At 37.6% G+C, this 25,380-nt stretch overlaps 1 protein-coding gene and 1 pseudogene across 6 annotated transcripts in view; one reads left to right on the top strand and one right to left on the bottom strand.

Moving 5' to 3' along the window:
- Positions 1–23,628, bottom strand: part of SENP6 (SUMO specific peptidase 6) — a 116,923-nt gene extending 93,295 nt beyond the window's left edge. For all 6 annotated transcript variants that reach the window (XM_086707257.1, XM_086707260.1, XM_086707263.1 and 3 more), the window contains exons 1-2: positions 23,434–23,628; positions 993–1,086 (exon numbers count right to left, since the gene is read on the bottom strand). In XM_086707257.1, coding sequence (XP_086563383.1) covers positions 993–1,086; positions 23,434–23,485 — 146 coding nt within the window. In that variant the 5' untranslated portion in view covers positions 23,486–23,628. The remainder of the gene's footprint in view (positions 1–992; positions 1,087–23,433) is intronic.
- LOC147581035 (protein LSM14 homolog A-like) lies at positions 14,974–23,352 on the top strand (annotated as a pseudogene).
- Positions 23,629–25,380: the final 1,752 nt, after the last annotated feature.

The following is a 25,380-nucleotide window of genomic DNA, read 5'->3' as shown; positions in this document are numbered from 1 at the left end:
GACTTTTTGTGTAGAAATTTTTAAAAATACTTATAGTTTGGTAGAACTCCTTGTATATATTTATGTATCTCTGAATTTGTTCTGGCCCAGTGGAAAACCAGATCAACAAACCAAGGCACCTAATAGCAATGGTGACTTTGTAATACAAATCTCATGATATGCAAAAGGTTGTATTAAAACTATCATTTAAATTTTACAAAGCAGTCATTCTAAGCACACTAACAAAGTGTAATAACTACTCTGGGGGCGCCTGGGTGGCGCAGTCGGTTAAGCGTCCGACTTCAGCCAGGTCACGATCTCGCGGTCCGTGGGTTCGAGCCCCGCGTCAGGCTCTGGGCTGATGTCTCAGAGCCTGGAGCCTGTTTCCGATTCTGTGTCTCCCTCTCTCTCTGCCCCTCCCCCGTTCATGCTCTGTCTCTCTCTGTCCCAAAAATAAATAAACGTTGAAAAAAAAAATTAAAAAAAAAAAAAATAACTACTCTGTTTAACTTTTGCCTGAGTTAACATCTGTGTTTATCATTTATATAGTTTCTGCTTTCTCTGGTAGTAATGTGATCTAAGATGGATAGGGCAACTGGGAAGAAAGATACACTATAGGACTTAAACTTTCACAAAAAATTCAGGGGTCTTAATGTGGGTTCACTTACTCATGATAAACAGTAGCTTTTCAAATCAGAAATGTTATTTTAAAAAAAGAAGAATTTCTTTAATTGAAAATCTTTAATGATCAATTTTTAATAAGCTTACATGTATTACATGCACATAATTATTTCAAAAGACACATAATCATTCACATGCACATAATCATTCAAAAGAGAAATGAAAAAGCAAAATTATTTAATAAAAATCTGCTTTTTCTTTCCTTGATGCTACTATAAAAGATGTTTTCTTAAGAATACCATACTCTTAAAAATACTTCCATGGAATATAAATCATTTTCCAATGAAATGTCATTCTTATAAAATATGTGACAGAAGAAAAAAAGTTCTTACTCTTTATCTGTATCTCCTTCACTTTCGTCTCCATGATCAAAGCTCCAATTATTTTTAAAACCTCCATCTCTCTTAGATTCTGATCTAGCCAAAGCTGAAATAAAACAGAGATAAATATTCATTAACAAAGCTATTCAATATGAAATAAAATTTAGCATTTCTCAAGCTCTTTGATTAGATGTTTTCTTAATTTTCTTGCTTTTTGAATATTTCTTATAAACATCTTATCTCCAAAATGAAAAAGAACACATTAAAATCTGTTTCTGCTAATTTACAGTTGTCCATATGCATGAGTTTGTTACCAAGAAGAAACTCAAATTGGTAAGATTTGATACAATAAAAACAGAGGCGGAGCATATGAGTATGTATAAAATATATAAAAACCAACCCTGTATGTCCATATTTGATCACTGATCAAATTACTACCTGTTACTTTGTTATTTTGTTTATAAATCATTTATGAGAACTATATCCAGACACTAGCCTTTTCTTCAGTCAATCATCTCTGCCTTTTAACAGAAGAGAAATCAATGTTTAACATCTGCGTTGACAATATGGTGAACTCAATGTCCAGGAAAATCCTCTAGATCAGAACACCACATATACTCATGATGAGTTTTAAAATTTTAAGTGAGTGGCTAAAACCCTCTGAAACCATAAACAACCAGAAAGTGGGAACTGAGAGATAAATGAGTTCTGAAGCTGGCATTTGTCTCAGAGTCAAAAACCTCATGGCCTAGATCCTGGGCTTTAAGATCAAGTTTGGGATGCCAGCAAGATGAGAGGTTAAACTGATGACCAGAAGATCTGAAGGGCAACCTTAAAATTAGGTGAACTAGGAGAAAAAAAGAAACTGAAAGAAAGTAGGAATAATTCTGATGTCTTTCCTTTGCTCTGGGTTTTTAGGTTAAACTGATGACAAAGTGTATTTATCTCATGGTTAGGGAATTCCTAACCACAAGCTCACAATTACTCAGGTTTGGGACCAGAATTTTCATAACCATAACCTACAGGACCCAGGAAAGTCTATAATTAAAACAGTCTCACAAGAGGCTGAGTATCACTAGATGTTGGAAAAATGCAAATCAAAACTATAATGAGATACTCAGTCATTAGGAGAGCCATTATTTTTAAAAAACATTAAATAGTAAGTGTTGGTAAGAATGTGGAGAAACTGGAAATTCTGTGCATCGCTGGTGGGAATGTAAAACAGTGCAGCCACCATGGGAAGTTCGGCAGTTCCTCAGAGTTAAACAGAATTACCCTGTGTTCCAGAAATCTCATTTCTAGGTTTGTACCCAAAATAACTGGGACAGCACGGACTCTGATACTTACATACCAACATTCATAGTAGCATTAATCACATAGCCAAAGGTGAAAACAACTCAAATGTCCAGCAAAAGATGAATAAATAAATAAAATGTTCTGTGTATATATGCATATACATACACACACAGAGGAATATTATTCAGCCATAAAGGAATCAAATTCTGATACATGCTACAACATGGATGAACCCTGAAAACATTACAATGAGTTAAACAAGCTAGCCATAAAATAACATATATTGTATGACTCCACTTATATGAGGTATCAAGGATAGGCAAATTCAGAAGCAGAAAGTGCGACAGAGGTTAACACGGGTTGGAGAAGGAGAAGAATGGAGAGTTATTTTTTTAATTGGCATATGGTTTTTGTTTGGGATGATGAAAAAGTTCTGGAAATGAATGGTGGTAATGATTGTACAACATTATGAAAGTACTTAATGACAATCCAAATTGTACACTTGAAAATGGTTAAAATTGTAAATTTTGTTATGTATATTTCTGCTACAATAAAAAACCATTTTTAAAGCCCCACCCTGCAAAAAGCCTCTATGTGACTAACAGAATCAAATATAAATCCTCTCTAAAAATTTCAATACAGCCTCAAAAAGAGTTTCAAAGAATAGGAGTTCACAACCAAAATTATGAAATGGGAAGGAAGAAGTCACTATGAGCAAATCTGAAACTTCTTTACATGTATACTGGGGTTGGACAAATAATAGTGTATAATGGATGCAAGGTTTCTCCCTGTCAGAGAAAGAGGTTACAAATAAGCAACAGAAAAGAAAACCAGAATGAACTCTGTTTATTCTAATGGTACTAGAGAAAGAGATATCAGTATGAATCCATATTTGTTTGACATATATACAGATAGGTAAAAGAACAAATATAGGCATGTCTTGTAGCATGGGTTAGTATACAGAACTAAGGCTCTCTTCTCTGAGAGGTCTAAAAAGCAGTGACAGCCTAGTGGCAACAAGTACACTTACAGCCAGATCCTGATTTTTAAATATCATTCTCTAATAAACGGAGCTCAGGCTCCTAGAAGAAATGACTGATTCTAAGGATGGGGCAGGGAAAATACAAGATAAACCTGGAATATTCTGTATACTAGGAAATAAGGAGGTTCTTTTTCCACACACACACACACACACAAAAAAGATGGGGGAATATCAAAAGGTTACAGGAGCCAAACTGAACCTCCCAATAGTTGAACAAGGGTGAAACAATTTTAGCAAAAATAAGCAACAGTATTGAATTATAACTCCCAAAAGTAAACAAATATTCACGAAGTCATACTGACATAAATGACTGAATGAATAAATAACTAAATGGGAAAAAGGGACATACTTTCCTTAAAAAAGAATTCCAAATGATATATGCACAAACTCTTTCCTATAAGAGATGAAACTTAATTCCCTTTCCCTTCAGTATAGACTGGACTTGGTAACTCAATTACAAGCATCGACTACAGAAAGGGGAAAAAAAGTCAATTGACAGTGATATCTGACAATCACTACCTCAGCCATAATTAAGGTTAAAATCAAAAGTGATGTTTTATTCACAGGATGTAGTATTTAATACGATGTGATGAAAATGCCACTTCAGCTCTGTGGTCTTCTTCCCAAAAACCCATAATGCCAGTTAATCATGAGAAAACATCAGATAAACTGAGAAACAGTCTACAAAATACCTGACTAGTATGCTTTTAAAAAGGAAGGAAAGATTAAGAAACTATTATAGATCAGAGGAGACTAAGGAGATGTAACGATCAAAATGCGGTATCCTGGATTGGACCTTGGAATAAGAAAAGGACATTAGTGAAATAACCAGGGAAGTACAAATAAAGTCTGTAGTTTGGGTAATAGTATTATAGTTATGTTAATTTCCAAGTTTTTAACAAATGTACTATGATCATATAAGGTGCCAACATTAAGAAAAAATGAATAGTATATAGAAACTATGACATCTTCGAAACCTATGAATTTAAAATTATTCCCCAAAAAGAACATTAAAAAATCAAAAGTAAAATGAACCTGTTTTAAAAAAAGATGGTTAGGTGAAAGTTATGCTACCAAGACAGAAAAGGTAATTAAACTATAATGATTTCTAAGCTAATGAAGACTCATAATCGAGCAACTAGTATCCATCAACTAGGCAAGTTAGTCAAAAAGGCCACGAGGCAGCGAAAAGTCAAGAAATGCTTATTATTTATGCACTAAAGGAACTAGGGTTCTAAACACACAATTCTAACACATCTAGTCATATGATTTCCCAATCCACAGATTAGAACCTCTAAATGTATAAATGAAAGAACAATCAACAAATTAGAACCTCTAAATGTATAAATAAAAGAACAATAACCTCGAGAAAGTGATTACTGCCAATAAAAAAAAAATAAGTTAGAAAAAACAAACACATTTTTAAAACATAAGTTTAGGGCAACTTACAGTAGGAGCAAAACCTTAAATCCTTAAAAGTCCTGGAGAGCATTTCACATTTCAATATCCTGCTATAGCTGACATTAGTAATAATGAGAATAGAAAATTATGTCCACTAAACTCCACTTACAAAATTAAGTGGAAGAAGAGATAAAGGTTAAGAAGAGATCCCAGCAAGTATCACAAATCAAATAAATGCATTTTTCTCCATATGCTTCACTAAAATGACAGTAAAGGAAGGAGAGGAGAAAAAGTAGAAACCCTTAAGAACAAAAAGAAAAGCAAAAAGGAGATAACAGTACATGAGAGATGTAACTAAACTGAAAGATAAAAACGTGATGGATGGGGAGGCACTGACTTAGTTGACTAGAGAAAACACACCTAAATACCTACAAGGGCACAAATATTACCAAACTGACACAAGAAGATTTGAACACTGCTGCATCAATAAAAGAAACTGAATTATTACAAATATTTCCATGAAGAAATATTCAGGCCCAAAAGACCTCTCTAGTAATTTTTTTATACAGGTTATTTTTATTTCACAGTAAGTAATTTCGTCCTATTTTTTAAGTAAAAATACCCCCAATATGGGGCTCAATCTTACAACCCCAAGTTCAAGAGTCACATGCTCTAATGACTGAGTTAGCCAGATGCCCCTATAGTAATTTCTTTCAAGCTTTTAAGAAAGAGCAACACACTTATTTTCCCAGAAAATAAAAGAAGGGGAAATACCCTGCACTGACTTCGCAAAGTAAAGAGTATCTGGATTCCAAACCTGACAATGACACCCAAGGAAGGAAAATTACCACTCTCATGGAGACAAATATAAAATCCTAAATAAAATATCAGCAAATCAAATCCAGTAATATGTAAAGAAAAATATATACTAATCGAGCAGAGTTTATTCCAAAAGAATCAACATTTAAAAATCATAAATATAATTCACAAAACAAATACTTTGCAACAAACAGAAAACAGTAACAAATACTGTTCAGGGGCACCTGGGTGGCTCAGTCAGTTAAGCGCCTGACTCCTGATTTTGGCTCAGGTCATGATTTCACAGTTCCTGAGTTAGAGCCCAGCGTTGGGCTCTGCACTGACCGTGTGGAGCCTGCTTGAGATTCTCTCTCTGCCTCTCCCCTGCTTGTGTGTTCTCTCTCTCCTTCTCTAAATAAACTTCTAAAAATGTCTTTAAAAATTAAAAAAATAATTTTTAAAAATTTAATAAATACAGTAGACATTAATCCAACTACATCAATAATCACTCTGAACATCAATGGTTTAGGTGCACCAATCAAAAGACAGAGTTGTCAAAGTGGATCAAACAACAGACCCAACCATATGCCATCTACAAGAAACATACTTCAGACACTAAATAAACAAATGGACACATACAGATTAAAAGTAAACAGATGGGGAAAGATATATCACACTAACAATAATCAAAAGAAAGCAGGAGTAGCTATGTTTTCAGACAAAGCAGATGTAAAAGCAAGGAAAGTTATCAGACATAAAGAAGGGCATTACATAATGTTAACAGAGTCAATTTCCTTTAATTTTTTAATATTTATTTTTGAGAGAGAGAAAGCGCACCTGAGCAAGTGGGCCAGAGAGAGAAAAGGCACAGAATCTGAAGCAGGCTCCAGCTCTGAGCTGTCAGCACATAGGCCGATGAGGGGCTTGAACCCATGAACCATGAGATTATGACCTGAGCTGAAGTAGGATGCTTAACCATCTGAGCCACCCAGGCACCCCAACAGAGTCAATTTTCAATGAAGACATAACAATCCCTAATATGTATGTACCTAACAACAGTGTTAAACTATATAAGGCAGAATCTAATAGAATTCCAAGAAGAAAACAGAAGACCTGTTATAATAATTGGAAACTGTAACATTCCTGTATTAGAAATGGACTGTGACAGTGGGCAGAAAATCACTGAGAACAAAGTTGAACTCAATAATACCACCAACCAACTGGAGATGATGGACATCTACAGACCACTTCTTCATCCAACAACACAAAAATACACATTTTTCCCAAGCTCACATGGAACGATCACTAAGACAGACTACATTCTGAGCCATAAAACACTTTAACAAATTTACAGAAACAGAAATCACACGTCTGCTCTGAGATCACAACAGGATTAAACTAGAAATCTATAAGTGAAAGGCTACAAATCAACAAATGGAAAATTCCAAAATATGTGGAAGATTAAAACACCTCTAAATAACAAATGGATCAATGAAGAAACTTCAAAATAAATTTTAAAATATTTTGAACTAAATAAAAATGAAAGCACAACTTACCAAATTTGAGAGATATAGTGAAAGCAGTATACACAGGGAAATTTAAGCACTGAAAGCATGTATAAAGAAATATCTCAACTACATCACCTAAGCTTCTATCTTAGGAAGCTAGAAAAAGAGCAGTTCAAAACTGAAGCATCAGAAAAGAAATAATACAAATTAGGGCATAAATCAATGAAACTGAATAGGGAATCAATCAAAAAAAAAAAAAAATCAACAAAACCAAAATCTGGTTCTTTAAAGACTAATATAATCCATAAGCTGCCAGCCAGGCTAATTAAAAAGAGGGAAGACACAGGGATACCTGGGTGGTTCACTCAGTTAAGCATCCAACTCTTAGTTTCAGCTCAGTTGATCATCTCATGGTTCTCGGGATGAAGCTCTGTAGCGGGCTCCACACTGACAGCATGGAGCCTGCTTGGGATTTTCTTTCCCCCTCCCTCTCAAAATAAATAAACTTAAAAAAAAAAAAAAAGGCGGGGGGGGGAGACACAAATTACTAGTATCATAAATGAAAAAGGAACATCACTACAGATCTCATAGATATTAAAAGAATAAAGGAATAGTATTAACTCCACATCCAAATTTAATAACCCAGATGAAATGGACCACTTCCTTGAAAGATACAAGCTGCCAAAACTCACACAAAAAGAAACAAATGATCTACATAAGCCTCTATCAAAGAAACATAATCAATAATTACTTTCCAAAACAGAAAACACCATGCCCAGACGGGTTCACTAGTGAATTCTACCAAGTATTTATGGAAGAAATTGTATTAATTCTCTATTATCTCTTTCAGAAGATAGAAGCAGTCTATGAGACCAACAGCACCCTAGCATCAAACCAGATAGAGACATTTACTAACAAATTGAATCCAACAATGTGTAAGAATTATGCACCATGACCAAATGGGATTTGTCCCAGCTTTGCTGGACTGGTTCATCATTCAAAAATTAATGTAATCCATTTCATCAATAGGCTGAAAAAGAAAAGTCATACAATCCTATCGATAGAGGCAGAAAAAGCACTTGATGAAATTCAACTCCTATTCATGATTTTTAAAACTCAGTAAACGAGGAATACGGAGGAACTCCCTAAACTTAATAAACAGCATCTACAAAAATCTACAGCCAACATCATACATAATGGTGAGAAACTGAAGCTTTTCCACTGAGATCAGGTACAAGGGAGGAATGACCTCTCATCATTCCTTTTCAATAATGCACTGGAAATTTTGCTAATTCAATAAAACAAGAGAAGGAAAAAAAAGAGAGCTATAGATTGGGAAAGAAGAAATAAAACTTTGTTCAGAGATGGTATTTCCACATAAAATCCAAAATAATCCATCAAAAAAAAAATGCAACTAAGAAGCAATTATACTGTCTGAAGAATATAAGATTAATACAAAAAGGTCAACTGCTTTCCAATATACCAATAATAAAAAAGTGGAATTTGAAATTAAAAGCACAATACCACTTACATTAGCATGCCCCAAAATATAATACTTAGCTGTAAAGCTAACAAAATATGTACAAGAGCTATAAGGAAAACTACAAAACTCCAATAAATGTAATCAAAGTAGAACTAAATATCATGGATAGCACGACTCAATATTGTCAAGTTACCAATTCTTCCCAACATTATCTACAGATTTAATGCAATTGCAATAAAAATCTCAGCAAGTTATTTTGTAGATAGTGAGAAGCAGATTATAAATTTATGTGGAGAGGCTAAAGACCCAGAATAGCCAACAAAGTATTTATGAAGAACAAATCTGGAAGACTAACACCACCCAACTTTGAGTCTTACTATAAAACTACAGTAATCAAGTCAGTGTGGTGTTGGCAAATGAATAGACAAATCAGTAGAAAAGAACAGAGAACCCAGAACAGACCCACGTGAACATAATTAGTTGATCTTTTACAAAGGAACAAATGCAATACAACGTAAGAAAAGTTAGTCTATTCAAAAAAATGGTGCTGAAACAACTGGACATCCACATGTAACAAAATGACTCTAGACACAAACCTCACATCCTTCAAAAAAAATTAATTCAAAATGGATTGCAATGGAAAACTATAAAACTCCTACAACGTAACATAAGAGAAAACTTAAATAACCTTGAGTATGACAATGACTTTTTAGATACAACACCCAAGGCACAATCCATGAAAGAATTAATAAGCTGGACTTCATTAAAATTAGGCACTTCTGCTATGCAAAAGACAACATCAAGAAAATGAGAAGACAAACCAGTCTGGGAGAAAATATTTGCAAAACACACATCTGATAAAGGATTGTATCCAAAATATACAAAATACTCTTAAAGTCATTAAAAAGAAAACAAATTTAAAAATGGGCCAAGGAGCACCTGGATGGCTCAGTCAGTTAAGCGGCTAAATTCGTCTCAGGTCATGACCTTGTGGTTCGTGAGTTCAAGCCAAGTATTGGGTTCTCTGCTGTCAGCACGGAACCCACTTCAGATCCTCTGTCCCTCTCTCTCTCTCTCTCTCTCTCTCTCTCTCTGCCCCTCCTGCTTGTTAAAAAAGGAGGAGGAGGAGGGGGGAGAAGGGGGAGGAGGAGAAAAATGGGCCAAAAGAGGGGAGGAGGGTTGCAGGACAGGCAAAATGGGTGAAGGGGAGTAGATACAGGTCTTCTATTGTGGAATGAATAAATCACAGGAATAAAAGGCACAGCACAGGGAATACAGTCAATAGTACCATAGGAGCATTGTATGGGGACAGACGGTAGCTACACTTGTGGTGAGCATAATAGATTTGTGGAATCACTATGTTATGCACCTGAAACTAATGTTAACACCGTGTGTCAACTATTCTACAATTTTTTTTAAAAGGAAGGGGGGCCTTGGATATCTCAGCTGGTTGAGCATCCAACTCTTGATATCAGCTCAGGTTGTGAGATCAAGCCCCACGTCAGGCTCTGCCCTGAGCATGGAGACTGCTTAAGATACTCTCTCTCTCCCTCTCTCTCTGTCCTTCCCCCCACTTGCACACATGCATGCTCTCTCTCTCAAAAAAAACAAATAAACATTAAAGGGGCGGGGCAAAGACCTTAACAGACACCTCACCAAAGAAGATAGAGATGACAAATAAGCACATGAAAAGATGCTCCACATCATCGGTCATCAGGGATATGCAAATTAAAACAATGAGAAACACTCCCATTAAAATAGCTAAAATCTGGAATACTGACAACATCAACTGCCGGTAAGGATGTACAAAAAGAATTCTCACTCATTGCTAGTGGGAACACAAAATGGTACGGTTTGGGATTTCTTACAAAACTACACATACTGTTACCATACAGCAAATGCACTCCTTGGTATTTAACTTGGTATTTAAGGAGTTAAAAACTTACATCCACACTGACATCTACACACAAATATTTATAGCAGTTTTATTTTAACTGCCAAAATTTGGAAACAACTAAGGTGTCCTTCAGTAGGTGAATGGATACATTATGGTGCATTCAGACAATGGAATATTATTTCCCTAAGAAGGAATGAGCTATCAAGCCATGAAAAAACATGAAGAAAACTTAAATGCATAACTACGTACTATATGATTTCAACTATATGACATTCTGAAAAAGGCAAAACTATGGGGACAGTAAAAAGATCAGTACTTGCCAAGAGTATTTTGGGGGAGGCAGGTTTAAAGAATGAATAGGTGGAGCACTGAATTTTATGGCACTGAAAATACTCCATATGATATTATGATGATGGATACATGTCATTATACATCTCTCCAAACCCACAAATTATATACAACAGCAAGAGTGAATTACACTATATATATGAACTTTGGGTGATTATGCTGTGCCAATGTAGGTTTATCAATTGTAACAAATATACCACTCTGTTGGGAGATATTGATATGGGTGGAGGCTATGCACATGTGGGAGTAGAAGGTACATGGGAAATCTGTGTACCTTCCTCTCAACTTTGCTGTGAACCTAAAACTGCTCTTAAAAAAAGTCTTTAAAAAAATAAATAAGTAAATACTTTGCATGGTTAGGGGAAAAAAAAAGCCTGTTTTGTTTTTTTTTCCAATTTCACTGAGATGTAATTGTCATATAACACTGTATAAATTCAAGGCATACACCATAATAACTTGAATTACATATATTGTGAAATGATCACCACAATAAGTTCAGTTAGCATCCAACACTTAATAGAGATACAAAACAAAAAGTTATTTTCCTGGTGATGACAACTCATCACATAAGAGAACTCATGAGAACTTTTTTCTTGTGATGATCTACTGTCAACAACTTAAAAAAAAAAATACCATACAGATGTTAACTAGAGTCATCATTTTGTACATTAAATCCTCAGTACTGGAAGTTTGTACCTTTTGACCACCTTCTCTAAGTCCCCAACCCTCACCTCACTTCCTGCCTCAATAACCACAAATCTGATCTGTTTAAGATTCCACATATAAGTGAAATCATACCGTATTTGTCTTTCTCTGACTTCTCTCACTTAATATAATGCCCTCAAGGTTCATACATGTTGTCTCAAATTGCCAATGTCCTTGATTTTTATGGCTGAGTAATATTCCACAGTATATAAGTATGTATATGACTATTTCTTTATCCATTCCTGGTCAACGGATCTTAGGCTTTTTAAATGTCATGGCTATTATAAATAATGCTGTGAACATCTGGGTGCAGCTATCTTTTTGGTACTTTTTTCTTAAGTTTTTACATAGTGTAATATTAATTTCACTTGTATAATATAGTGATTCCACACTTCCATACAACACCTGGTGCTCATCACAAGTGTACTCCTTAATCCCCATCACCTGTTTCACCCATCCCTCCATCCATCTCCCCCCTGACATTGTTTCCTTCGATATATTCCCAGAAGTGGAATGATGAATGATGTTGAGCACCTTTTCATGTACCTGTTGGCATCTGTATGTCTTCTTTGGAAAAATGTCTATTCAAGCCCTTTGTCCATTTTTAATTGGATTATTTGGGGGTTTTGGTAATGAGTCGTAGGAGTTCTTTATATATTTTAGATATTAATCCCTTACAATATAAGACTTACAAATACTTAATAAAGTCTTTAAAATACTTTTTCAGTATAAAGAAAACATAATATATACACTATAAATAGACTTCCAAATTCTGTTAACCCAGCCTATATACCTGACTCGCATTCTCCTGCTGCCATAAAACTAATAAAACAAAAAAGTTATAATACAAAGGACCAATAAGACCAAAGGATTTCTTACATCACGAAAAGCACAAGCCATTGGGAAAAAAAACAACAAATGACTACATTACATTAAAAAATTCTGTTCAAGGGTCTCCTGGGTGGTTCACTCTGTTAAAGTGTCTAACTCCTGATTCCGGCTCCAGTCATGATCACATGGTTTGTGAGATCAAGTCCCCTATCGGGTTCTGCGCTGACAGCACGGAGTCTGCTTGGGAGCACTCTCTACCCCCTTCTCTCTCTGCCCCTCCCCTATTTGCATGTACGCTGTCTTTCAAAATAAATAAAAAATAGAAATAAAAAATTCTGTTCATAAAATTATTCATTAAAAAATAAGTAATAATTTCATAAGATGTATGTTTAATCCATAAATTCAGCGAAAGTTTTTTATCCAGAGTATATAATATAGAACTCTAAAATTCCAAGAGAATGCCTATTTTAGGCAGAAGATATGAATGAATTAAGAACAGAAACACATACACACAAAACAAAAGCACAAAAAGAAACTCATAGTATATTTTGTTTACTTTACTCAAGAGCCCGAAGCTCACAGAACAGGGATTAGCTCCAGCTTGGCACTCAATATTTTTTGAATGTTCAATGAACAAGGAGTATTTTTTTTAAAAAAGTTTTAATGTTTATTTTTGAAATAAGGAGAAAGAGAGAGAAACAGTGTGTGCTAGCGGGCGAGGGGCACAGACAGAGGGAGACAGAGACTTGGAGGCAGACTCCCTGCTATCAGCGCGAAGCCTGATTTAAGGCTGTAACTCATGAACCATGAGATCATGAGCCAAAGTCAGATGCTCAATGGACTGAGCCATCCAAGCACCCAGGAATATATATGTTTTTTAATGAGCAATAAAGATACTCAATCTCACTACAGACCAGAATATTATAAATTAAAACCACCATCTGATAACCCCATCAGACTGGCAAAAACTAAAACATCAAACATTATGAAGTGGGTGATGATGTGTATAAACTGGAAAATTTAAAAACTGTTAATCAAACCACTCTGGAGACCAATTTGACAATATCTACATAAAGCTGGAACTGTACATGACCCAATGATTCCATCGCTTAAGGGATACACTAGATCAGGTGTCAGTGAAGTATGGCCCAGCTAAATATGGACTACTGCCCGTTTTTATGAGACCTAAAAGCTAAGATGGCTTTAACATTTTTAAATGGTTGAAGGGAAAAAAAAAATCAAAACAATGTTTCATAACACATAAAAATTATTAAAAAATTCAAATTTGAGTGTCCATCAAGTTTTACTGGCACACAGCCACATTTGTTTACTTATGTCTCATCTATGACTGCCTTCTTACTCAAATAGCAGCATTGAGTAATTGGAACAGAGAGTGTTCAGACTGCAAAGTGTAAAAACATTTACTATCTGGCCCTTTAAACAGAAAGTTTGCTGACCTCTGCCCTACAGAAACACACACACACACACACACACACACACACACACACGTGCACAAGGAAATGTACTTTTAAAGATTTCATAGTAGCAATATGAAACATATGAAGGTATACATAGTAGCAATGTATGTAATAATAAAAAGGTGGCTACAACCTAAACTTCTACAAATGGGAATGTATAAATAAACTGTAGTATATCCATACTATGAGATACTAATTGACAATGAAAATGGAAGTTCTTATCAATATTAATCCCTCAAACAATGCTGTAAGAATGATAAGCAAGTTGCGGAAAAATACAGAACATAACTCATATTCTAAAACATGCAAGATAATTTACATGTGCGCACGCACGTGTGGGTGCGCGCGCACACACAGACAGACACACAGACACACACACACACACACACACACACACACACAGTTTAGAGATATATACATAAAGAGGAAAGTACAAAGAAATGCATGGGAAAGATAACTACCAAATTAAGAATGGTAGTTACCCCTGGAGGTAGGAGGATGCAAAAACGATAGGGTTTACCCCAGCTTCAACTATACTGGTAATGTTTTCTTTCGGCTAGTAAGCAGAACATGAGTTTTTGCTATACTATTCTTCATATTTCACACAGATATAAAATATTTCCTAATAACTTTTAAACTATCACCATAACGTTTTACAATAATGAAAAATAGGATAATTTTTTTAAACTTGAAACTTCTGCAACTGACAAATGTAAAAGCAGTAAAATATAAAGAGGAATTAAATGTCAATGTCAGAAAATCTCAATAAAGCAATTTCAGGTGGCTCTGTAGCACTATCGCCCCAGTCTTTCTTAAGAACTTGTCAGGATCCTCCAAAGACAGTTCTATTGGAGCTCCAAGCACCATGTTACAGGTACCCTGCTGAAGAGACCAGGTGAAGAGGCCTTTACACTACATGGAAAGAGAAGGGTCCACCTTTCCACATCTACTAGAGTCAAGACATTTGAATGAAGCCATCTTGGAACCTCCAGACCAGGGACATATGTTATGTAAGGAAGAATCACCCAGCTGAGGTGACTTTCTCAAATCCTTAATCTATAAAGCCTTTGTACTTTTGAACAGAAAACAGACCAATAGATTATCCAAAACTATCTCAAAATGAAGTCTAAATATATTATATTCTTGGGAGTGATATTAAATTAGATTTCTCAGGAGTCACCAAAACCACATACTCTTTGCATCGGGATGGAGCTACTACTGCTCAGTATTCTTTGTTTATCTACTTCTTTGTTCCATTCAGTGGATTTCTACGGACCTTTTGGCAGGATGCCAGCATACAGTTAGTTCTGTCCAAGGTCTTTATCAGGCAGCTGTTTGGTGCTACTGGTGTTTCTGGAAGCTCCTTGATCTTCTATAGAACAGAAATATCAAGCAGTGGTATCTTATCCCAAAGTAATACAGGTGGTTCTATCTTTACAAGATAGAAAAAATTCAGTTATCTCTAAAAATTCAGTTATCTCAAGCTGATGCACACAAAGTTCCAAAGTCAGGAAATGAACAACTCAGAAATGACTGTAAGAGACAAACAGCGCCAAAGAAAGGTGAGAAGATCATCAGGGTAAGAGAGGAATTCAGTATCCAGGGAGATGGACCAATGACATTTTAATTCTGAACATGAAATGCATAATTCAACAAGGAAAAAACTGACAGAAAACTTAAATTAGACGGTAAACTTGAGAAACAGGCAAAGCTTGTAAATGGTGAAGACAAAGGAGGGGCGCCTGGGTGGCGCAGTCGGTTAGGCGTCCGACTTCAGCCAGGTCACGATCTTGCGGTCCGTGAGTTCGAGCCCCGCGTCAGGCTCTGGGCTGATGGCTCAGAACCTGGAGCCTGTTTCCGATTCTGTGTCTCCCTCTCTCTCTGCCCCTCCCCCGTTCATGCTCTGTCTCTCTCTGTCCCAAAAATAAATAAACGTTGAAAAAAAAAATTAAAAAAAAAAAAAAAAGACAAAGGAGACTCAAGAGTTGGTACTCAAACTGGGAAGGAAATGCTGATGAAGACTCCCAGACTTAATCGCTATTATGACAAAACTAAATCATTCTTTGATAAAATCTCCTATGATATTATAGAATGGAGACCAACCTAGGCTGAAGAAAGATCAAATGCCAAAATATTTGGAATCCCACTTCATCCAAACAGTGGTCATAGGAGTTATAGAGGCAGAGTCAACAGAGGTCATGATGGTGAAGAGGTAGTATCTTCACCATGTTTTCACAATTTAGTGGCAGATTCATATATAGGAGGTAGTGGGGTAGAAAGCTTGCAGATTTTTGAATGAGGAAAGACAACAAAGTTATTACATAGTCTACAAACAGGTCTCAGGGAATTTCTAGCTCTTCATTAGATTGCCATTTGGTTTCAATCTTTGCAAAAAATGAAGAAGTGAATTTACTATATGCTGGACACACACACTGGCTTTTTTTTGTTGTTGTTCTCCCTACTCTATTTCAAAGACTATAATGCAGTTAATATGAGAGGGGGGGAAAAACCATACTAAAAAGCAAACATGAAATGTATTTGAAATAGCCAAAAACCTCCAAAAGCAAGATCAGAATATGGTTTGTTGTATTGCTACTCAAGCTTGTAGCTTCAGATGTCCTCAAGGTAATTGTTGTTAACCTGCGACAAGGCAGAATGTCTAAACGTCTCCATGTGACCCCAATGATTGTACCAATTTTAGCAATGAAAGTCCTGTATCCTCAGGAGAAAGGGGTCCTAATTTTTGGTGATGGATGCAGAAAATTATGTAAAGTACAAAACCCAAGATAATCCAAAGAATAGGGCTAAAGAAAAACCATTTGTAATATCAAACAGATACTGCATAGATTATCTACCTTCCATACTTGTCTTTTTTTTTTTTTAAGCTGATGTTGGCAATCATAATTTGCAGTTCATAATAACAGATTACCATCCATTGTTGCATCATTCCAAGCAATAGGACTTTAAGTATACAAGTTAAGTGGGTTATAATCATGATCATTAATAGTCTGCTGTCCTTGACTTTGTATATTAACTGTTGTGTTTTGTACGGAGATAGTGTTTAATTTTTAATACCATAAATAGTGTGACCATGTTTTCTAAGAGTTCAGGTAATGAAAATGAAAAAGACTACAATAACAACTCCAGCATGACCCAAACATCACCAAGTGAAAGAAAAAAGGAAAGAAAAATTTCTAACATTCTTCCTCTTTTCTTACTTACGCTTACCTGGATTCAGAAATTCTTGAATTAGTCCCTGATCAAAGAGAAGTCAAACAAATGACTGTTTATTTTGCTCTTTATACCTGTGAAACAAATTACAAATTGTGTGGCCTACTTTGTTCCATCTTCTGTAGCTTCCAACTGCCAAGAAATTAGAAACTTTTGGATCTTGTAAGAACTGTCATTTTCAAGTTTAAGCAATATTTTGGCTTTGTGAAAAGAATTAAAAAATATATACATACCAGGTAAATGGGAGAAGAAAGGTGGCTGTATAAAGATGGTTGCAAATTCTTTGCCACTCTTGGCACTGAATGGTGGTCTACTTCCCTCCCCTTGAATCTGGGTTGATTCTGTGACATTTTTTGCCAATAGATGTGGCAGAAGTGACTGGGAAATTCCTGAAATTAAGCCTTAAGAGATCTGTGGCTCTTGTTCTTGTCCTCTTAGAGTGCCGCTTTTTCAAGAACTGATAATTCCCCATAATTCCCTATTATTTTTCCTTCTCTTGTCTAGACCCCTCTCAAAGGGAAAGTAGGAAAGAGGAAGAGTGGGGAAGCAAAGGGATAAGGAAAGGAGGGAAGGAAGAGAGAAGGAAATGCTGAAGGAAGTTAAGATTATATATGTCAGGTGCCAAGCTCCAGTTCTGATTTTCCCACCAAGTTGTTCTAGATCATATAACCCCTCTACAACCCTTGATTTCCTCAAATACTCAACATAGTTTTGTAATGGCAACAGAAACAATCAACTCATGGAAATGTAGACATGTAGACTATATAATTCCATTTCCTCCTTCCTCTCTGACTATAATATCAAGAACAATCTGCTAATGGGCGCTAGGTGGGCTCAGTCGGTAGCACATGCAACTCTTGATCTCAGAGTTGTTTGAGCCCCACGATGGGTGTAGAGATTACTTACTAGACAATAATAATAAAATAAAATAAAATCCAAAAACAACAAGCTAATACCTAGAAAAAGAAAGGTAGTAAGTGAAAGAAAAGTAAAAACTAGAATTCAAATAAAAACAAAGGCAATATGAAAGAGAAGGAAAGCAAGAAAAGGAAGTTCTTTTTCTCTGACTACTAAGAAAATCAATATAGCAATACCAAGTAACACATAGTGCTCAGGATTATATGCCCGGAATTGTTCTGTTAAACATATTAACATATTTAATGTTCATGGAAAGTTTATGAACTTTCCATGAAGTTATGGTAACTTCAGTTACCATTCTTGGTTCACAGATATGAAAACACAAAAGTGGTGAGCCAAATGTTGAACCCTGGCAATCCAGGTTCTGAGTTCACACTCTCATTACATTTCTAATGAAAATACCTTTTATGAAATCAACTCAACTGGGATAAAACCAGGAAATAAGCACACTTAAGTAAGGAGTAAATAAGGAATGATACTGTGATGCAGTTTCTAAGAGTAGTCCTATCAACAGAAAAAGAAACAGGGCTAAATGGATAACTTTGTGGTATGTTCCACTTAGCAGGTGGAAACTAAAGACCTTGCTCATATTCATGGAATGCCAATCATTTAGAGGAAATTGTGCTTTAGTTCAAGAGATCCTATGAAGTATTTATTTACAGTTCTCGGTAAAACTGACAAACTGATTGGGTTCTGAATTACACTTATATGTAAAATAAAAGTATGGTTAAGGGAAAATAGAAAACATTTTTAATTTGGAGATTTAATACATTTTGCTGGTATAGAGGGCAAAAGAGCAATAATTCAGCATCAGGCTTTTCAAGCTAGTGGTCAAAGTCCACAAAAGGAGTTGGACCCAAAGTAAAAAGGGAAACAAAGTAGTTACGTAGGTATATGTGTGTTTGTACACAAAAGGTAAGGCCAGGAAAAATGGGAGTAAATAATGGTGAAGCAATTAGTTGGTAAGAAAAAGGAAAAAAAAAAAAGGAGAAAAAAGCTCTATTTGAGTAAGTGTAGTATAAAAAAAAAAAGGAACAAATGAGAGAGCAAGTAGATTTGTTAAAGGTTCCACAGGGGAGATAAAGGGGGGGAGGGGGAGGGGGAGAGGGAGGAGGAGGAGGAGAGGGAGAGGAAGAGGAAGAGGAAGAGGAAGAGGAAGAAGAAGAGGAGGAGGAAGTGGAAGAGGAGGAGGAAGAGGAAGAAGAAGAAGAAAAAGAAGAAGAAGAAGAAAGGGAGGGAGGGATGGAGGGGGAGGAGGAGGTGGAGAAGGAGGAGGAAGGAGAGGAGGAGGAAGAGGAGGAGGAAGAGGAGGAGGAGGAGGAGGAGGAAGAAACAAGAACAAGCTAGTTACCATCACCTTTGCCCTAAATTGATCTTGCTGATAATCTTTTGCTCTTGTCTAAAGCATCCTTTTTCATGTGGTAGCCAATGACCTTTCTGGGAACAAATCTGATAATGTTAACTCCAGTTTCATCTTGTACCACTCTCCTTGCCAGTACCACACTATCCTTTTAGTTCCCTAAACATGTCATGCTTTCTCTATTTTATTTCCTCAGCTTGGAAATCCTTCCCACCTTTCCTTCTCCTACTCATCCTTCAAAATGCCCTAATTAAATCAAATTCTTGTTATTATGAATAATTTATTTTGTTGTACCTGACAGCTGTAACTTTACAAGTGTGTTTATGTGACCATCAACTCTCCTCACTCAACTGGAAACTCCATGGAGAAACCACTTCTTTTTCCCCTTCAACACTGTGCCTCTCTCAGCATAGTACCTACAACACTGCAGTTGTCCAATAAATACCTGGTGAATGAATGAAGGAAAAGAGAATCCTGCCATGCTATTATCACAAGTAGAAAAGGGTATAAAACAACCTTAAGTTAATAGAAGAGAAAGAAACAGAGAGAAAAAAAGAGTTCAATACAAGTTGGGTCCTAATTAAATCTTAGTAATTTCAGTGTGATACTATACTAAAAAATTAAGTACAATAGTAGCCAGTAGGTCTCCTTTTTTCTAATGAAGTCAGAAAAGGAAATAGAGTTAACATTTTACTTCATTATAAGGAAATAAAACAGGCTTGTTAGTCTAGGGGTATGATTCTCGCTTTGGAAATAAAACATAATTTAGAACATGATTGACAAATAAGCATCTCAAACTTAATTCAACCAAAGCAGAACTATTAACTTCTCATTCCTCTACTACCAGTCTCCTCCATTTCAGTAAATGGAATTAACTCTCAAAACCTCCAACCAAAACCCTGGGGGTCATCTATGATCCCTCCCATTCTCTGATCCTCAATATACAATTTACCAAGAAGCCCTGTAAGCTTCTACATCCAAACATATCTTCAATCTACCCACTCTTCCCCAATCTCCAATGCTACCATTCTAATCCAAGATCCTCTTTTGGTTTTACTGAAGTAGAATTAATATACAATGTTATATTAGTTTCAGGTGTGCAACATATTGATTTAACAATTCTGTACATTACTCAATGCTCACCACTACAAATGTAGTCACCATCTGTTACCATAAAACATTATTACAGTAATACTGGCTATATTCCCTATGCTCTACTTTTCACTTCTGTGGGTTATTTTATAATCTAAGTTTGTACCTCTTAACACCCTTTATCTATTCTAACCCCTCTATTTTAGACTACTCCAATATTCTAACTCATGTCCCTGCTTTTACTATTCCTCTACTCTAATTCATTCTACCCAAAGTGATTTTTTAAAAAGATAAATCATATCATAACACTCCTTAGCCCCAAACTCTTCAATGACTTCCCACTTCTTACAATAAAATAAAAATTCATCTTGAATATTAGATCTGCTGCCTCCCTTTCTTATCATTCTCTCCTTTGCTTGCTACATTTCAGCCATAATGACCTCCTTTTTGTTTCAAAAATGGAACCATACAGCATCTCAAAACTTCACAGGCATCATCCTCTCTGCCATACTCTGAAGTGTCCTATAGTTAACATGTTACCTTAATTCAGGTGTCACCTCCTCGGGAGGGAGTTTACTGATTTTAATATTATGTAAAATAGCTTTTCCACTCCTTTATTGCTCTGTATATTCCTGTCTTTATCACACTGCTACCACCTTGTTTATTTCATTAACAACAAATTGTTCCAAGAGTAAGAAATACAATGGTGAAAAAACAAAGTCACTATTTTCACGGAGCTTATATTTTAGTAAGATTGAAAAACAAATTTACAAAGTGATAAGTGTTATGAAAAATAAAACAGAATAAGGGAATACCATGGGTTTGTATGTGTGGCAGCGGGACATTTTATGTAGGTCGTCAGGTCTGAGTAGACATGAACAAAGTGAAAAAGGGAACTTTATGAAAACATGGAGTAAAATTATTCTAGGGGCTTCTGGGTGGCTCAGTCGGTTAAGTGTCCAATTTCAGGTCAGGTCATGATCTTATGGTTGTGGGTTCAAGCCCTGAGTCAAGCTCTGTGCTGACTGTTCAGAGCCTGGAGCCTGCTTCGGATTCTGTCTCTCTCTCTGACCCTCCCCTGCTCGCACTCTGCCTCTCTCTCCCGCTCAAAAATAAACAAACATTAAATTTTTTTTTAATTATTCTAAATGGATTTTTACTTATTTATTAATGCAGTACAATATATGAAAACCAGATATGAGAAACTGAAATCCTTGCTTTCCCTTATGCTCCTATTCTAAACAAGTTACCATTTGCTTTCCTTATGAGAATGTTGAAGACAAGGTGAAACTCAAAATTATTATAACTGTACATTCCTAGACCCTTAAGTTAGAGCCAACTAAGAGCGATAGCTTGAAATTCACAATCAGCCCAATATTTGTTGGCTGTATTTATGCTCTTTCCATCCTTCCTATGTTCATCTAGTTAGAACTTAAACTGAACCAGAAGCCTATAGAAGTCCAAAAGTTACCTAAGTACAAAAATATAATCAATCATCTGCATACTGAATGTTCTAAGTAAGCATCAGTAACAGTAAGACATCTTTGGAGGTTCCAATAGCAAAACAAAAAAATAACAGCACACAACACCACCTGTATGTAACACAAGCTGCACCACTCTCGGCCTCTAATAGATATCTATTCTGCCCAAACAAGAATGGAGGTAAAACAGAGGTAATATGAAATGAACCCAGAAAGAAGCTTTCCACATCTTCCCACTAGGAATCCCATACAAAACTCCCATCACTTTTAAATAAAGGCTGGCTTGCATAGCCATGTAAGTGTTTCTTTTGTTTTTGTTTTTTTTGCTTTGCTATACTCAAGGAAGAATTAAGAAAATTAACATCTCTTTCCCTATCCATCTCTATTAGGCCCTATTTGTTCAGAGTAATATTGAGGACCTACTGTAGTCCAGGCACTGTTCCAGGTGCTGTTAATAAAACCATAAACAAGGCAATACCTATCCCTCTACACCCTCTTACAGAATACCTACACCACAGTTAAGATATATTTTAATTGAGAAATGTTTCTGATCAATTATTTTTTTAAAGATTGCTTATCTTGTATATGAAAATCAACTTTGTGAAAGTATCCAGCTAATCCTTTTTAACAATCACTGCACAGTAAGCTCATTTTTCTAAACATGTTTATATTATAAACAATTTATATTTAATTTGGGATAAACACTGAACCCATACTCAAATTGAGCAATGCAAACACTCAAGTTCCTGGTCCACAGTCACAACGGATTTATCAGTATTTGAGAGTCCGTATTTATATGGGCAAGGAACCAATATTGTAACCCATTACCACCATTCCCAACAATAACATGCAGCTTTTCTTAAGACTTAGTCCACCAACAACAAATGTTTGGCTTTCCCTCACAAGTGAATAAAAATGGAACCACCCAAACTTTGTCTATTAGCTTTGGTGACCGTCCCCAAATTGACATTGTGAATCTCGTTCTATATTTTCAGATAAATTATGTTATAAAATATCTTTAGCAAAACATTTCGTAAGAACATCAGACATGGCCAGACTTAATCTGAATACTGGATGCAAAAGGAAGCCCGAAGCTCTGCGAAACAGAAAGAGCAGAGAGCGTACATGAAACATACCCAAGTAAAACTACCTCTCTCCTCCCTACTTAGGATTGGCCCCCAATTTCACCCAACCTTAGCAATCTGAAACTTTCCATCAACACCAAACAAGATGCGACTGCCATCCGCTCTCCTCTTTAGGCCACCACCAAAAAATTTAAAATGTCAAAGACTTAACGCGTGCACTCTCAAGGGACACCCACCAACTCCAGCTCGCAGCGGTATCCACCCGCGCCCTCTCGGCCATGTCCGCCCCCAGCCAAGCTCCTCGCACCGGCGGACTCGAACCCAGCGCGCTCGCAGCACATTCCCTCCCAGCCATCGCCCGGGCAGCTCCCGCCCCCCCAGTACCTCTGCCGCCCCCAAACCCACCCTGTGCGAATAACTGAATATCCGGAGACCAGGAGGGCCACACTTCCCTGTATTTCCCCCACCCTACCCCCTGCAAGGGCAGAAATAGGTGTACCTTCCAGAAAAGTAATCTCCCCTGCGCTGCCGCCGCTCTTGCCAGCCGCCATCTTCCTCCTCCCACGCCGCCTCCTTCTTAATCCATGGCCCACACCACCGCCGCGCTTGCCGGGATGAGGGGCCGCGCCGCAGGAGGGTAGCCGCCGCAGGGTTGCGGGCCTAGAACTCGGCCGTCAGGGGGGCGGCGCTCCCACGGCCAGATGGGCCTACACAAAAGCAGGCCAGGCGCTCCCGGGCCTATCCGCGGGCTGGCGGGTGGCAAGGCCCGCGGCCTGGACTTCTCCTCAGGCCCCTCCGGGGGAACGCGAGCGGCGGCGACGGCGACGGCGCTTCCCGGGCCCGGTTCCTCTCGGCCCACGACTCCCCATCCACCGCCTACCCAGGCCGCCTGAGACGCTTTCCCCAGCCGCGGGACCCAGGAAGAGAGGCTGAAGGCGAGCACACAAACACACCTCCCTTCGTCCCGGGCCGTAAAATGGCCGCAGCCGCCGCGCCGGGGCGGCGAGGTCTCGGCGACCGTCAGGCGCCCCCAGGCCCTTCGCTCCCTCTGCCGCCGCCGCCGCCGCTACGGCCGTCCGCCCACCCCGCCCAGGCGTGAATGCATCAGCGGAGGCCTTTGCGACTGTCCATGTGGACAGGGGTGGGTCTCCTCTGCCACCGCCTCGCGTCCGTCGCCACAGCAGCTCCAGCCGCCGCCGCTGCCGCTCCTCCCCCACGGGCGCTGGAGCTGCCGCCCGGCTCCCGCCCCCACCGCGACGCCGCCGCCCCCAGCGCCGCTCCCCCTCAGGAGCCCGGGCTCGGCTCGCGGGCAGAACGGTCTGCGGCGCCGCACGGAACACCGACTTGAGGCTCCAGACGCCGTGGCTCTCGGTGGAGCGGGCCCTGCGCGGCGCCGACTCGGCCTGGACGCGTTTCGTCCAAAAAAAACTCTCGACCGCCGAGGGCCCCATGGCAGATCTGGTGTGTGAGCGCTTCTAAGCCAGGCTGGTGATGAGCTTGGGTTCTGTGGCACCACAGCTGCCTAAGAAAATGTTAGAAGTTCCTTTCTTTGACCAGGCCTTAGAATTGAAACCATAGTCAACTGAAGAGCGTAGGTAGAGTGAAGTAGGGCAACCACATGTTAAGAAAATGATTTGTGGTCTTCATTTTTAAAAGAAGCTTTCAAAATAATTTATCAAGGAAGAGTCTACAGTACATTTTGGATGACAGTGTGCAAAAAAAAAAAAATCCTGTCATACGTGCCTGAGACTTCAAAACCCATACCCTGCCTTACAAATCAGGTCTTATAATTAATTGCAGGTTATTATATCATGTTTATTTTTTCTTTTCCTTTTTTCTTTGGCTTTTTACAATTATAAAAGTAAGGCATTCATTAACGAAAATCTGGAATACAGGAAAGGGAAGTGATGCCTGGCTCCACCACCAAAACTCAATTCTTTTAGGTGTGTAGTCCTCTAAGCGAACATTTTTCTTAAATCCCTCATTATTCCTCTTTAAAAAACGAAAATTTCTGCTATGTATCATTGAAAGTCCAACAGCCACTAAATTGATGCAGAAAAGGTATGATTAAAGTGCAGTCTTTGAGGAATGAACTGCTCTAATTAGTTTGTCCTGTTAGCCAAGGCATAGGCAGAAAATCTTTCCCTTTAAAACTTCTTTTAAAACCTTATCCTAACATGAATAACCTTTCCTGATTTAGTGTAAGTAACATAACGAGTATAATTTATTATAATTTGTTGCTTGAGGATGTTGAATGATCCAGTTGTGATGCTCTATGACATAGTCTGTGCCAGTGACAGTATAATACTGAGGTGTGTAAATAACAGGCAGATGTGGGTGACTGGACTCATTTGTACAGACTCCAAAATACAGTTTTAAAAAATAATCTCATTTAAAAATAGATGCATACTGGCTTTGAAAATGGAAAAAGGTGTGGGAAGTCAAG

This window comes from Puma concolor, chromosome B2, assembly GCF_028749965.1.
Source record: "Puma concolor isolate L17-30 chromosome B2, mPumCon1.1.hap2, whole genome shotgun sequence".
Taxonomy (NCBI): Eukaryota; Metazoa; Chordata; class Mammalia; order Carnivora; family Felidae; genus Puma; species Puma concolor.
The sequence above is the reverse complement of the archived record's forward strand: the minus strand, read 5'-3'. Positions and strand labels throughout refer to the sequence as shown.